Source organism: Pteropus vampyrus, unplaced genomic scaffold, assembly GCF_000151845.1.
Source record: "Pteropus vampyrus isolate Shadow unplaced genomic scaffold, Pvam_2.0 Scaffold288, whole genome shotgun sequence".
NCBI lineage: Eukaryota > Metazoa > Chordata > Mammalia > Chiroptera > Pteropodidae > Pteropus > Pteropus vampyrus.
The window spans coordinates 4,111,827-4,125,536 of NW_011889069.1; the positions used below are offsets into that span (position 1 = coordinate 4,111,827).

At 40.7% G+C, this 13,710-nt stretch overlaps 2 protein-coding genes across 7 annotated transcripts in view; one reads left to right on the top strand and one right to left on the bottom strand.

Moving 5' to 3' along the window:
• Nucleotides 1–798, bottom strand: part of THYN1 (thymocyte nuclear protein 1) — a 5,226-nt gene extending 4,428 nt beyond the window's left edge. For 3 of the 5 annotated variants that reach the window (XM_023521030.1, XM_011376239.2, XM_011376238.2), the window contains exons 1-2: nucleotides 597–732; nucleotides 349–480 (exon numbers count right to left, since the gene is read on the bottom strand). In XM_023521030.1, coding sequence (XP_023376798.1) covers nucleotides 349–480; nucleotides 597–621 — 157 coding nt within the window. In that variant the 5' untranslated portion in view covers nucleotides 622–732. Of the gene's footprint in view, nucleotides 1–348; nucleotides 481–596 lie in introns of all 5 variants that reach the window. The other 2 variants (XM_011376240.2, XM_023521029.1) reach the window with 2 other exon arrangements.
• Nucleotides 799–837: 39 nt separating this feature from the next.
• The window catches only part of ACAD8 (acyl-CoA dehydrogenase family member 8), a 21,086-nt gene continuing 8,213 nt past the window's right edge, over nucleotides 838–13,710 (top strand). For both annotated transcript variants that reach the window (XM_011376241.2, XM_023521042.1), the window contains exons 1-6: nucleotides 838–1,113; nucleotides 5,441–5,541; nucleotides 5,999–6,168; nucleotides 6,782–6,891; nucleotides 7,287–7,363; nucleotides 7,746–7,883. In XM_011376241.2, the coding sequence (XP_011374543.1) occupies nucleotides 1,008–1,113; nucleotides 5,441–5,541; nucleotides 5,999–6,168; nucleotides 6,782–6,891; nucleotides 7,287–7,363; nucleotides 7,746–7,883 (702 nt within the window). In that variant the 5' untranslated portion in view covers nucleotides 838–1,007. The remainder of the gene's footprint in view (nucleotides 1,114–5,440; nucleotides 5,542–5,998; nucleotides 6,169–6,781; nucleotides 6,892–7,286; nucleotides 7,364–7,745; nucleotides 7,884–13,710) is intronic.

Consider the following 13,710-nt stretch of genomic DNA (forward strand, 5'->3'; position numbering starts at 1 on the left):
CCACAGCATCTAGTATTCCTAGGTGGTCTCTCATCCAAGTATTAACCAGGCCGGACCCCACTTAGCTTCCGAAGGAACTGTATATTCTTGAAACTAGTAGTACATGCCACCCTGTATCACAAATATTTTATTGTGCTTACCCAACAGCTATTGTTTAAATGAGCAAACAAGCTGAAGGAGCTCTGGGTTTAGCTTGGTGCAAAGAGTGAAGGAGATGGAAGGCGATTAGGAATAACAAATGAAAATAATCCACAAAGGATTCTCCCAACAAGGAGGGAGTTGAAAGTATTAAACCACAGAGAAACGTTCTTTATGCGGATGCCTTTTTGCAGCCTAGGTGCAGCTCACCTGGCTCAGCAGCCCCAGCCATCCTCTTCTTGGGTCTCGGCATGGTCTTCCTGCACGGTCCTGAATAGCGGAGGATTCTGGAATCTACCGAGAGATGCAAGACGCCACTCCGTGTGTGCCCTCCCCAGAAACCTGCACAGAGCCAGATGGACACAATGAGAGGAAATTTAGAGGGTATTAGCCCCCGAGGTTCTTTTGCGAACAACACAGACTACCGGGTTTGAGCCCCTCAAATTTCTCCCAGTTACCTATGCCCCCATTTCCACGTCGCATAACCTGCCCCTAAATTCTCCTCAGTTGTTTCCTTGATCCTTCTCTCAATCGTTCATCATTCTCTCACTGAACCGGATCTACCCCTTCGCAGAACACCCAGCCTACCTCCAACGCGCTGGAAGCAGGGAAACAGCCTCCCGGCGGCGCTTACAAAACGTGTATCTCCTGCCCCCAGACCCCAGGGATCTCTGGGAGTTGTAGTCCTTGCCCCTTGCACGGGACTCCAGAAATCCGGCGCAGTGGGTGCCGCCTTCAGCAGTACAAAGTCGAAGTGCAGTGTGGGGCACGGGGCAGGGATATAGCATCTAGGGCCACAGGCTCTGGACTAGGTGAAGAAGGTAGAAGTGATTCGCTGTCAGACCTTGGCAGTAGCAGGAGTAGCTGCGATGTTGCGAAAGGGTTGCTGGCGGCTCCGAGCGCAGCTCTCCTTCCTGCACAGAAGTTTCCAGGTCTCCAAGAGCGGCCACCGGAACTTGGTCTCCTGCATCGATCGTAAGGCTAGCCCGAGGGTGCAGGTGTTAGGGACCCGGGCGGGGGCCGTGGTTCCCACGCTCCCGGGGCGCGCTGTCACCCTCGGGAGGTCCGCACTGCCATCACCCCCTGCCTGCCTATCCCCCGGGCGGTCATCCTCGGCCCTGTTCGCCATGCCGGCCAGTCATCCCCAGGCAGTAGGCACGGTCGTCACCCCTGGGTCGTCATTTCATCCTGTCTACTTGGGTAGCCTTCTCGGCCGACCTCTCTCGGATCTCTGTTGCGCCTCTGGGCCTCGTCTGCTACTCCCCCACCCCCAGACTCGGCTTGTGAAACGTGTGCTCCAGGCCTTTCACTGGTTCTTGAGCCCTTTCCACCCTTCTGCCCACCGCACCCGTCGAGAGGAACTTGAGAGTTTCTCGCCTGAAATGTGTCCTCTATCGCAAAGAGCCCTCTGTGGCTAAATTTTGATATGAAAATACTTTGCAGCTTAATCCTCGTTGCTGATGCTATAAGTTTATTGTTCAAATCTTCCTTAAACTTAATTTATATTATCAGTCTCTTAAGATCATGTTTCATAAGTAAACTTACATAAGAATAAAGGGTTTTACCTTTATTCTCACAACTCTGAGGTACGTTCTGTTACTATCCCTGCTTTCAGATAAGGAGTGAATGCTTAGGTGCAGAAACTTGTGGCGGTTTTTTGTTGTTGTTTTTGTTGTTTATTTAATTCATAACAGTATGTCATAAAGGCAGTAAGAATGTGAAGGCCTGGTGCTGATAGTGGTAAATGAACAAAAGCTCCAGGTAATAACAAGATTTGCTCACATATTTAGATTTTGTAACTTAGAACCTATACCTATAAAACACTTTTACTGTTGAAATTCCCAAAGGAAAAAAATATATTATCACAAATGGGGAAATTACCAGAGTTTACAGACCTGAATGTCTTCAGGAACCAGAGAAATAATTAAGATTCGAATAAAGGTGGTGAGGACCTAGGCTGACTAGGGAATAACTAGCCACTTTGTGACTCTGTCAAGCACCTAATGACCTTTTTCTTCTGAAACATTTTTTTAAAATTTTAAATAAATGACTCTTCTTTATAGCAGAATAGTCTATGTATCCCTTAGATTAACATTTAGATCTATAAAGTGCACTAAGGTATGGAATACTGTTTCTTCTCAATATCACCTTCACAAGATGTTGCCCTGTTCTATCTAGCACTTAGAATTTGGTAAACAGGGTCACCCTTGTTGATACCAAAGCAGATAAGGAGTTATTCTGGTAATAAATAGGTTAAATATGAATATTTCCAGCAGCTAGTGGTGTAACTTCAGCCAATGAGATGCTTTTTCATGTTTTTAAAAGAAATTATCTTTTAAATAGTAAAATGAAATTGTCTTTTCAATTACATCATCCTACGTATTAAAATTAATGGAAGTGATCAACAAATATTTCTGATTGTTTCACTGTATATTCTAATGTGAAAAATAATTTTAGGAGAATTATAATTTTCTATTTTAATGTATTACATATTTATTACATGTAATTTCCATATTTTACTGGTATTAGTATCATTTTACCAATGAGGAAATTTACTCAATATCTAGTGGCGCCCCCTCATTTTACAACAGGACAAGTGAGGTTTACAGACATACCTGACACTGAAAATTATACAATTTATAGTTTCAGAACCAGAGCTCAAATGACATTCCTCATACAGTGCTCTTTCACTACAATTTGCTACAACTTCTCAAGCATCCCCAGAATTCTAAGAAGAACTATTGATTCTCTAGTTAGGTTACTATTTTGGATGCTTTTTAACATTCTTATTTGGAGTTTTTTGTGTACGGTATAAGTCTGATTCACCCTGTGCAGGTTGCTGATCCTCCTGTGGCTGTATGTGTTCACTTCTTGCTTACATTTGAGTTGCTATCAGGTGAAGGCTTTCCTTATCTCATTTAGGCCCTTTTTCTATTTAGCTTTACTGTGTGTGGGGGTGTGTGGGCGTTGGCTTCTTAAACTCACCCAGTAGCTCCAAGCAAACTTCACGAGGCCTGGCTTTTGTTTTATTTTATTTATTAATTTTTTTTATAGTGTATGTTTTCTGGGAACTTAGGTATTTTTACTTAGTAACCAGGCTTTCTTGTATATGATTTGCTTTATAACTTGCCTTTTTTTTACTTTTTTCTTCCAAGTAATGCTTTCCTTTTGTTAGCATTCCCTTAACTAAAATTGACTGTTTATTACCTAACTTTAAAAAATGTAATTATGTTGCATTTACTTATACACATGATGTGCAGACATGTATTTTCTGTTATTTACTTAGGATGCAATTCAAATCTATTTCTTTTTTCCTTGAACTACTTGTTTTACTCTGTCAAATAATAATAATAGTAATAACTGTAAACATTGAGCTCTCGCTGGGACCGAAATTCTGTAGCACTTCTATTTATACAGTAAGGTGTCTGCATTTTTACCATTTGTGTCATCCTTTGTGTAAATGCACCATATTCATCTTTGTAACTTCAGCACTGCTCCACAGTGGACAGTCAAATATTCTTTCGTGAATGGTCTTGGAACTTTGTTCTGCAGGAGCATTTCTGCAGGATTGTGCAAATAGATGACCTGACTCCTACTCAGGGAACCATGAATTGTTATCTCTAACAATCTTCCTGAGAGTAACACCCAACAAAAGGTTTCTGCTCTGGGCTCTTCGAGGTAGCCTAATCTTTAATCTTCACAACTATTCATTTCTGAGTTTCCCATCTATATGAAGTCCTGATACAGACTGCTTTCTCCTGTCTCACATAGAAGATGCCCAGATCTGCCCCAGAGAAACAGACTCTGCCACCTGAACTTATTCTCTGTTGGAAGGCCTGTGCGTCAGTTGTAGGCACTGAAATATATTGTCGAGAGTGGACCCATAGTCTTTTCTTAGTGCTCTTTAGCATCACCCCAGAATGACCAAATTTTTAACATTAGAAAGTAATACAGAGCCCTGCATTTTCTCGTTCCTCCTTACATTTTTATAACCACCACTACTTTAGGGCTTCACTGTGCCTTTAAGTATAGGCATGCACTCCTTTTTTTTTTCCTAGCACACTTGAGGCAGGTGATCCTTTCAAAATGGCAGTGCTAAGAAACAACAAAAGAGAAATAAATATGAACAATGTAAGTCGGATTCACCCTGTGCAGGTTTCTGATCCTACTGTAGTGTTCTGGCTCCCAGGATTTGTGATTCTATCTTTTTTAAATTCTCTACACTATGCCCACCAGGTTGAAGTTTTGCACAGGAGCTTTGCCTGCCTCTAGCTGAAAGTCCATGTCACCTTCCAAAACATGAAGCATATTTTAGGCCTTACTTAACTCGCTGGATGACTTAAAGCTCTTTTTCCCAGTTCAGTCCTATCTCACTCTATGCAGTTTTTGAAAAATGTCCTTAAGGGAACCGATTAAAGAAAATTTGTAAAGTAATGATGTTAATTGAATAGTCACTGTTTTATGTAGATATCTTCCTCTTAAAGAGTATTACCTCCGATAAAACACTTTTACAGTATAATCTTTTACAAGATGTTTAAGGCTCTAGGGAAACTTCTCCCAGTGAAGCTGTACTACCTTCCTGTTGGTATTGCTCACTTAAGTCATTGTCTTTAGCTTTTAAGTATCTTACCTAGAAGTGAAGGAATTACCCAAATTTACAAGACTGATAGAAAACGTTCTAAGAATTCTGAGTCCATGGGGTGAAAAAGATTTAGTAAGGACTTAACCATGTTTTTAATATTAGAAAGTTTTCCTCATCATAGTTATCAGTGAATGTCTAAGACTTGCCAAATGCATGGCCTTATGATAGGCTCTTTTCCTTAATTTGAAAGGTAAGACAAAGTAAATGTATCTTCCTTTCATACTGTTTTTTTGAAATGAATGTTGGTGCCAATAGACAACTATAGACAGATATACACAGATAGGACGGGATTTTCCCAGGATACCAATATAGAAAAGGTAGGACATCCTAAAGGAAAAGAATGTTTACCATAATTTGAGTGCCAATGTGTGTTTATTATTTTTTAATGTGTGTTTATGAAGAGAAAGAGCTAGATTATTGAAAGAATAACTAGGAGGTAAATAAAGTCAGCCAATCCATTTGGAAGTGAAGGAAGAAGGAAAAAGGTGATGATATATCAAAGAAACCAATGGTGGGTGATGTTATTCTCTGGATGTTAAAGGTAGTACTGTGTATGGGAAATGCTATAATAAGTCCACTGTCCCGTCTTCACGGTACTTGGTGGTGGTACACTTCCTGGACCTCTGTTCTGGAACTGAATGTGTGCAATCTTGCCCATAGCTTCCATGGGACTAAATGAAGAACAGAAAGCATTTCAGAAAGTAGCTTTTAACTTTGCTGCTCAGGAGATGGCTCCAAATATGGCAGAGTGGGACCAGAAGGTAAGAATTTTCCTTGTGGCTAGATTCCCCAACAAGTGCCATAATTATCTTCATCTCTTTATCCTAATTGTTCAATGTTTATTTTCTAGTTACAAATGAGAGTACTGGTAATGGTGTGATTCCTTTCCTAAAAGGTATTTTCATTATCTTGAAGATATCTGGTTTTTGTTTTGTTTTTGGGGGTTTTTTGTTTTGTTTTGGTTTTTGTTTTGTTTTTAATATATAAAGATTTAGACCACTCCAAAAACCAAAGTGGTTGTGTTGATAATAAAAAGAAACTTTAATGCCAGAAAACCAGTCCTCATAAAATGCATTTTAAGTGATACCACTGTTAGATGACATATTAAAAGAATCCCTGCACTCTCAAATGCAAACATCTTAATCCCTCGTTTTGCCCTCCAAAGAAAAGTCCATCTGTGAATCACTTATTGGTGACCCTGCTCTCTTTTGTACACAGGAACTGTTCCCAGTGGAAATGATGCAGAAGGCAGCCCAGCTAGGCTTTGGTGGGGTCTATGTACGAACTGATGTAGGTGGGTCTGGACTGTCACGGCTCGATACCTCTATTATCTTTGAAGCTTTGGCTACAGGCTGCACCAGCACCACAGCCTATATAAGCATCCACAAGTGAGTGTCCAAACTTGTAAAGTGCAACAAAATATTCACGTGGGTTGACTGGGAAATTGCAGATAAAAGGGACCAAAGATTTATCTTTTCAGGCTGATCACCTTTGAAGAACTAGACTGTTAAAAGTTCACACTAGGTCTGCTGCTGCCTGTTGAACTTGAATCTGTCATCTTATATGTTGCCCAGATAACCAGGTCTGCCTGCCTCCTCCCAAATCCTAGATTGAGTGGTACCAGACACTCCAGTAGAGTGGTCAGAGCCCAGTCTCCTTTTTCCTCGACCCAAATATGAAACTTTCAGGAATTTGGGAAAGTACATAAAACTCTTTGATTTTTAGGAAGGTCAGTTAACCTAACTAGCAGTAGCATGAACATCCAAGTGAGAAATACCTTGGCCCTGGTTGTCTCTGGGTGATGTGTGTCCTAGGAATAATGTTCTAATCCAGGCCTTTCCTTTAAAGTTGAATCATCTCAATTGTGACATTTCCCTCCACACTCTTCTGTTTCTACTTTTCTGCCTTTGTTCCCTTTCCCCACCCATTCCCCACTCAAACTTCCTTTTCTTTTCCATCTTAATCTCTGTGAATGCCTTTTCTTTTTGCTATACCTGTCAGCATGTGTGTCTGGATGATTGATACCTTTGGAAATGAAGAACAGAGGCACAGATTTTGCCCACCACTCTGTACTATGAAGAAGTTTGCTTCCTACTGCCTCACTGAGCCAGGTGGGTTTGCCATACTGCCAGTTGAAACGTCACTCAAGTGAAGTCACTGAGAACTCCTTAGCCCATTGATACAAATAACAGTTGTTTACCAAGATGTTTTTGTTGTAGAGTAACTAACAGATGACTAAGAGGCCTCTAGGGCAGAGTTTCTTCAGGCTCTGTGTAGAGGATTCACTGTAAGCTAATGTGATGAGAGATGGAAAATGGTCTGATTGCTATACGTAATTTTTACCAAGTGCAAAGGGTCCCTTTGGCTGTCTGATTTTAAAGTATCAAACTCTGAGCTGTTTGTTTTAAGGGAAAGTTCTCTAGGAGATGCAAGCATGCAAGGGCTTCCTTAACTTTATTGACTTTCCCCCTCGCCCTGTCTCTTTCCCCTCTGATCCCTGCCTTAGGGAGTGGGAGCAATGCTGCCTCCCTTTTGACCTCAGCTAAACAACAAGGAGATCATTACATCCTCAATGGCTCCAAGGTACCAGTTTGCTCTCCTCTCAGAACAACTTCAAGATTGTTTCCATCTTCCTGCTGATATCACCTGGATCCTTGCTATCTGCAAGTTAATGTTCCCATAAGATTTTTCTGACCCATTTCCTTTATTCACCTTCACTATTTTTATCTCTTGATCTGATTCCATATAATTTTGTTCATTTTTGTCTATCTTTTTTATAGTCTCATCAGCTAGATCCCTAATTCCTCAGTCACTGCAGGTTCTTTTTACCCCTCCTTAGTTTCTCTCTGCCGTTATACCTCTTAGTGTCCTATAGTTGTGGGGACCCTAAGTATTTTCCCAGGTGGTAGGCTCAGAGAACTCATGCATTCCCTGGTCCCTGTATACCTCCTCTGCAATCCCACAGGCCTTCATCAGTGGTGCAGGTGAATCAGATATCTACATAGTAATGTGCCGAACGGGAGGACCAGGCCACAAAGGCATCTCTTGTATAATTGTTGAGAAGGGGACACCTGGCCTCAGCTTTGGCAAGAAGGAAAAAAAGGTAAGTGGCTATTGACAGGGAGCAATTCAAGTTATGAGACTGCCACCTGCCGGACCAAGCTCTGCTCTATTTCAGGAAATAGGTTCACGTACTTTCTAATTTGTCTTGGTGACAGTTGCTTCTAGTAGGATTTTGACAGTAACATATAAAATAGAGTATCGTTAATAAAACCCTAGGACACTGACTAAAGTGGCAGAGTTTGCCATTAAGATCCACAAGCTGCCTGTTGTTTCAGTGGAAGTGATTTCTCTGTCTTTTCTCCTGCTTCCACTTTTGACCTGTATTTCTTATCCAGCGTTTTATTTTAGTGCACTCTATTATCCCAGGAAGAAATACTTATAGAAGATCTGATGTTCATTAGAAGTCTCAGAAATTATAGGAATATGGGCCACTTTTCTTCTTTAAGTAAAGCTCTTTGGGAGATGGTTGTATTTCAGTAATATAAAAGGAGAGTGTTTCCCTGGATGCTTTGAGAAGACATTCCTAGGATTAAGACATCTCATATTGAGGCAATGAACAGCAGAACTGTGATTATGTAACTGTAGCTGGTGATAAGGGTAAGACCCATTCAGGTTTGTTACGTCAAATGACAAGAACAGTCATCTGTCTCCCATATGTACTGTTACAGTTAGAACTTCGGGGGAGAAGTCAGGTAATGAAATACATTTCTCTTCTCATAGCTCCTAGAGTTTCCAATTTTCCTTATATAACTCTTCCTGATCATTTGTACCTGCCAAAGAGTTAAGAGTTGTAATGCTTGTTTTGTAGTATAGCAGATATTTACTAGATACCTACTGTGTGCAAGGCTTTATGCTAACCCCTGGCGGGATACTAAAGTTACTCCCAGCCTTATTTAAGATTATAAGACATATGCCATCTTACCTATGTAAGACATGCTATGATATATAAGATATATAGCTATAGAATTTCTTGATCTAGGAATGTCCATTTTGGATTATAAAGCACAGACCAACTATGGACTCTGACACATAATTTTACAGGACCCAGTTAACTGATTCAGGTGTTTGATATGATGATTATTTCAACACACATAGGTAGCATCAACCTCGATATTTGTGCTATCTATTGACAGAATACCAAAGCTACCAAAATTTGTGCCTGGAGAAAAATTGCAAATAAGTTTCATAAACTAAAAGTGTATCTTTTCTTCATTTTCTGTTTCTCTCCTCTCACTTTTAAGCATATATATTTTCTTTCCTTTTTGTTTATTTTCAGTTTTAATTATTAGTTTTGCTTTATATATTTTTAATGTAAGGGAATTTGGAAGGATGTCTTTCATTCATTCAACAGCTGGTGAGTGCCCCCTGGGTGCCAGGCACTCTTCTAAGTAATAGGGCAGTGAACAAGACAGACATGCTCTGCCCTCATGGAATTTACACTTTAGTAAGTAGGGACAGACAATACACACATGAAGAAAAAAGATACCTTCCTAACTAGCTCATTGCTAGAGAGGAAATAAAACAATATCAAAGGACACTGATTGAGGAGAGTTTCTTTAGATACAGATTAAATCAGTAAGGGCACAATATTTTAGATGACATCTGAAGTTAGAAGGAGCCAACTGTGAGAATTCTGGGCAGAGACAGCAGTAGATACTGAGGGCTTGAGATGGGAATAAGGTTAGCCTATTTGAAGAACCAAAAAGTAGTTCAGTATGGCCCAAGGGTAGTGAGCAAAGAAGAGAATCGTAAGAGATGAAGTTGGAGAGGTAGGTAGGGCCTTGTAGATTAAGATTCAGTGTGAAAAGTCATCCACCGATCCTCGTGGTTGATTTGGCTGTTCTGATAACTTCAGCAGCTGGCCTTTTTCTTTCCTTGCTCTATGGCCCTCTTTTCTGCAAGCATGTGCTTTGACTTGGCATATTTAACACATTATATAGCTGAGAGCTTTACACCACCAACTGTGCATTGACTTTATGAGAAAGTAATAAGGACTTGCTTTATCTTAGATTTAGTTGTTAAAAAGTTTTGTATAGAAGAATGAGTTTTCTCCTGGGATGGGTGGAAGTGAGGCCTCTTAGAAGAGAGTATGAAAATAACACGTGGGACATAAGACAAGACTAATAATAGAGGTTCCAGTCAATATGGCAGAGTAGAAAAAAAAACCTACTTGCCTCTTCCCATGACTGCATTAAAATTACAACTAAATCATAGAACAGTCAACCTGGAGAATCATCTAGAGACTAGCTGAACAGAACTTCTATAACTAAGGATATAAAGAAGAGGTCATATCCAAACTGCTAGGAGGGGCAGAGACGCAAAATGGGCTGGTCCCACACTCACACGCATAGTAGAACATTGCGGGGGGTATCTCGGCTGTGGATGTCTTCCCGGAGAAGCGAAGGGCCCCAACTCCACCCCAGGGCTCGCAAGCCTACAGTTCCAGTGCCAAGAGGAGGAGTCCCCACAAAATCTGGCTATAAAAATCAGTGGAGAATGTGACCATCTGGGTGAGACATTGGAAACCCAGATGTCCCCTTAAAAAGCCCACACACAGACTCACTCACAGGCACTTACCTTGGGCTCAGATGGAGGGACAGCAGCTTGGGAGGTGCCAGAGACATACAAGGAAAGACCGAGTTATGTGGCTTCAGGGCTGGAGCACTAGCCATCATTATTCCTATGTTGAGCCCTCTTCCTGTGCAATTTGTTGGCAGGCGCCGTCTTGCCTGTATTGAGCCCAACCCCAACACAGCCAAATCTAAATCTGCATTGACCTAATGAGCTCTGCTAACTCTATTCCAATGACTCCCTCAAACCCCACCACACCCCACTCACAAATTGCCAGTGGAAATTTTGTGGCTGGGCGAGTCCCATACCATGCTCTCAGCAGGAAGCTCCTTCAACAGCAGTCAACAGGCTTCAACTCACAAACCTTAGGAGATATTTTTGGTGGCAAGCAAGGAGCTCTGTCCTGAGCTGCAATAGTTCTTGAATAAATATCAAGAGTTTGTGGGCCCAGGGTGGGCAGCAGCTCTCCTTGGTATGATCTCAGACTTTTTTTGAAAGTGGCCATAGGCTTGACATTGGCACCAAGTCTGAATCTGAACTAACGTGGGGAATACTACTTGCCCCACCCTGGTAATTCCCTAGGACCTTGCCCCTTCCAATTTATGTACCATGCGAGGCTCTTTCAACTGCTGAGCCTTATGGGCAGCTGGAAGGCAGCCTCAGACTTTGGGGTGCCCTAGGTCTTTTGCTGAGTTGCTGCAGATCTGGTACTGGAAACATTCAGCCTCAGTTCATTGTCTGGCCTCTCCCATGTGCCTACAGGTCAAATACAGACAGCCACCAACCACAGATAGCTTTGTAATTCCTACCAGGTAGCCTTGGGCCGGTCACAGACAGCAGCTGACTTTGGCCTACAAGGGAGCCCCTCCCAAGGAAGTACAGAACCACCACATCCAGAGGCTGTTGTCAGACCACAGCAGAGCACTGCCTGATTTGCCCCACAAGCGGTGAACCCAAGGGGTGGTATCAACAGGAACATCAGCCCGCTGGGGCAAATCCCACTTTGTGGGGTCAGCCCCCACATAATAGATTATACACCGTGTTTATGGCCATTCCTCACAGCCAGTTAGTGTATGCGTTGATCCCACCCACTGACATGCAAATAAATAAGGCTCAACTACAACAGAAGGGCACACATAACCCACACAAGGGATACTGCTAAAGCACTTGACCCATGTGACTAGGGAGACTGTGCCACTGGGCCACACAGGATACCTACTACATTAGGCCACCTGGCTAAGACTGGGATATGTATCAGATCTACCTAATACATAGAAATGAACACAGAGGGAGCCAAAATGAGGAAACAAACATGTCATAAATGAAAGAACAGGAGAAAATTCCAGAAAAATAACTAAGTGAAATGGAGGCAAGCAACTTACCCAATACAGAGTTCAAAACACTCATTGTAAGGATGCTCAATGAACTTAGGGGAAGAATAGATGAGCTCAGTGAGAATGTCAACAAAGAGATAGTAAGCACAAAAAGGGGCATAGAAACCATAAAAAAGAACCAGTCAGAAATGAAGAATACAATAACTGAAATGAAGAATATACTAGAAGAAATCAACAGTAGATTAGATCAAGAAGAGGATCGAATCAGCGATTTGAAAGACAAGGTAGTGGAAAACACCCAATTAGAACAGAAAAAATAATTTTAAAAAATGATGATAGTTTAAGGGACCTCTGACACAACATCAGTTATAACAACATTTGCGTCATAGGGGTACCAGAAAGAGAAGAGAAAGAGAGCAAGGAATTGAAAACCTATTAGAAGAAATGACGGAAAACTTCCCTAAGCTGGCAAAAGAAATAGACATGCAACCCCAGGAATCGCAGAGTCCCAAACAAATGAACCCATACAGACCCACATCAAGACACATCATAATTAAAATGACAAAGCATAAAAACAGAATCCTAAAATCCAGCAAAAGAAAGGCAGCTACTTACAAGAGTACTCCATTAAGAATGTCAGCTGATTTCTCAAGAGAAACTATGCAATCCAGAGTGATTCACAAGAAATATTCAAAGTGATGAAAAGAAAGGACTTATAACCAAGACAGCTATACCCAGCAAGGCTATCAATTAAAATTGAAGGTATGATAAAGAGCTTCCCGGACAGGAAAAAGCTAAGGAATTCACCACAACCAAGCCAGTGTTACAAGAAATGTTGAAGGGACTTCTTTAAGAAGAAGGGGAAGAAAAAAAAGAACATAAATATGAATAATAAATTGACAGTAACTATGTACCTATCAATAATCACTTTAAATGTATATGGATTAAATGCTACAATGTAAAGACATAGGGTAGCTGAATGGATAAGAAAATAAGACTCATGCATACATATGCTGTCTATAGGAGACCCACTTCCGATCGGAAGACATATGCAGACTGAAAGGAATGGGATGGAGAAAGATATTTCACACAAATGGAAATGAAAAAAAAGCTGGAATACCTATACTTATATCAGACAAAATAGACTTTAAAACAAAAGCTATTAGAGACAAAGAAGGACATTATAATGATAAAGGATTCAATCCAACAAGAGGGCATAACCCTAGTAAACATTTATGCATCCAACATAGGGGTACCTAAGTAAGTCAACTTTCGACCTACATAAAGGGAGAAATCAGTAATACAGTCATAGTAGGGAACTTTAAGGGAGAAATCAGTAGTATAGTCATAGTAGGGAACTTTAACACCCCATTGACATCGTTGGACAGTTCAAAAATCACTAAGGAAACAGCAACCTTAAATCATGCGTTAAACCAGATGGATTTAATTTATATTTTTAGAGCATTACACCCCAAAGCAGCAGAATATATATTCTTAAGTGTACACGGAACATTTTCCAAGATAGACCACATGCTGGGCCATAAAACCTATCATACATCTTCTCCAATCACAATGATATGAAACCAGAAATCAATTACAAGAAAAAAAAATGAAAATTACACGAACACATGCAGGCTACATAACATGCTACTAAACAATGAATGGGTTAATAATGAGATCAAAGTAAAAATCAAAGATACCTTGAGACAAAATTAAAACAATGACCTCAAATCTGTGGGACACAGCAAGAGCAGTCCTAAGGGAAATTCATAGCAATACAGGCCTACCTCAAGAAACAAGAAAAATCTCAAAGAAACAATCTAACTTTATGCCTTAAAGGAACTAGAAAAAGAACAACAAAATCCAAAATGAGTAGAAGAAAGGAAATAATAAAAATCACAACAGAAATATATAAAATAGAGTCCAAAAAAAAAAAAATACAAAAGATCAATGAAACCGAGA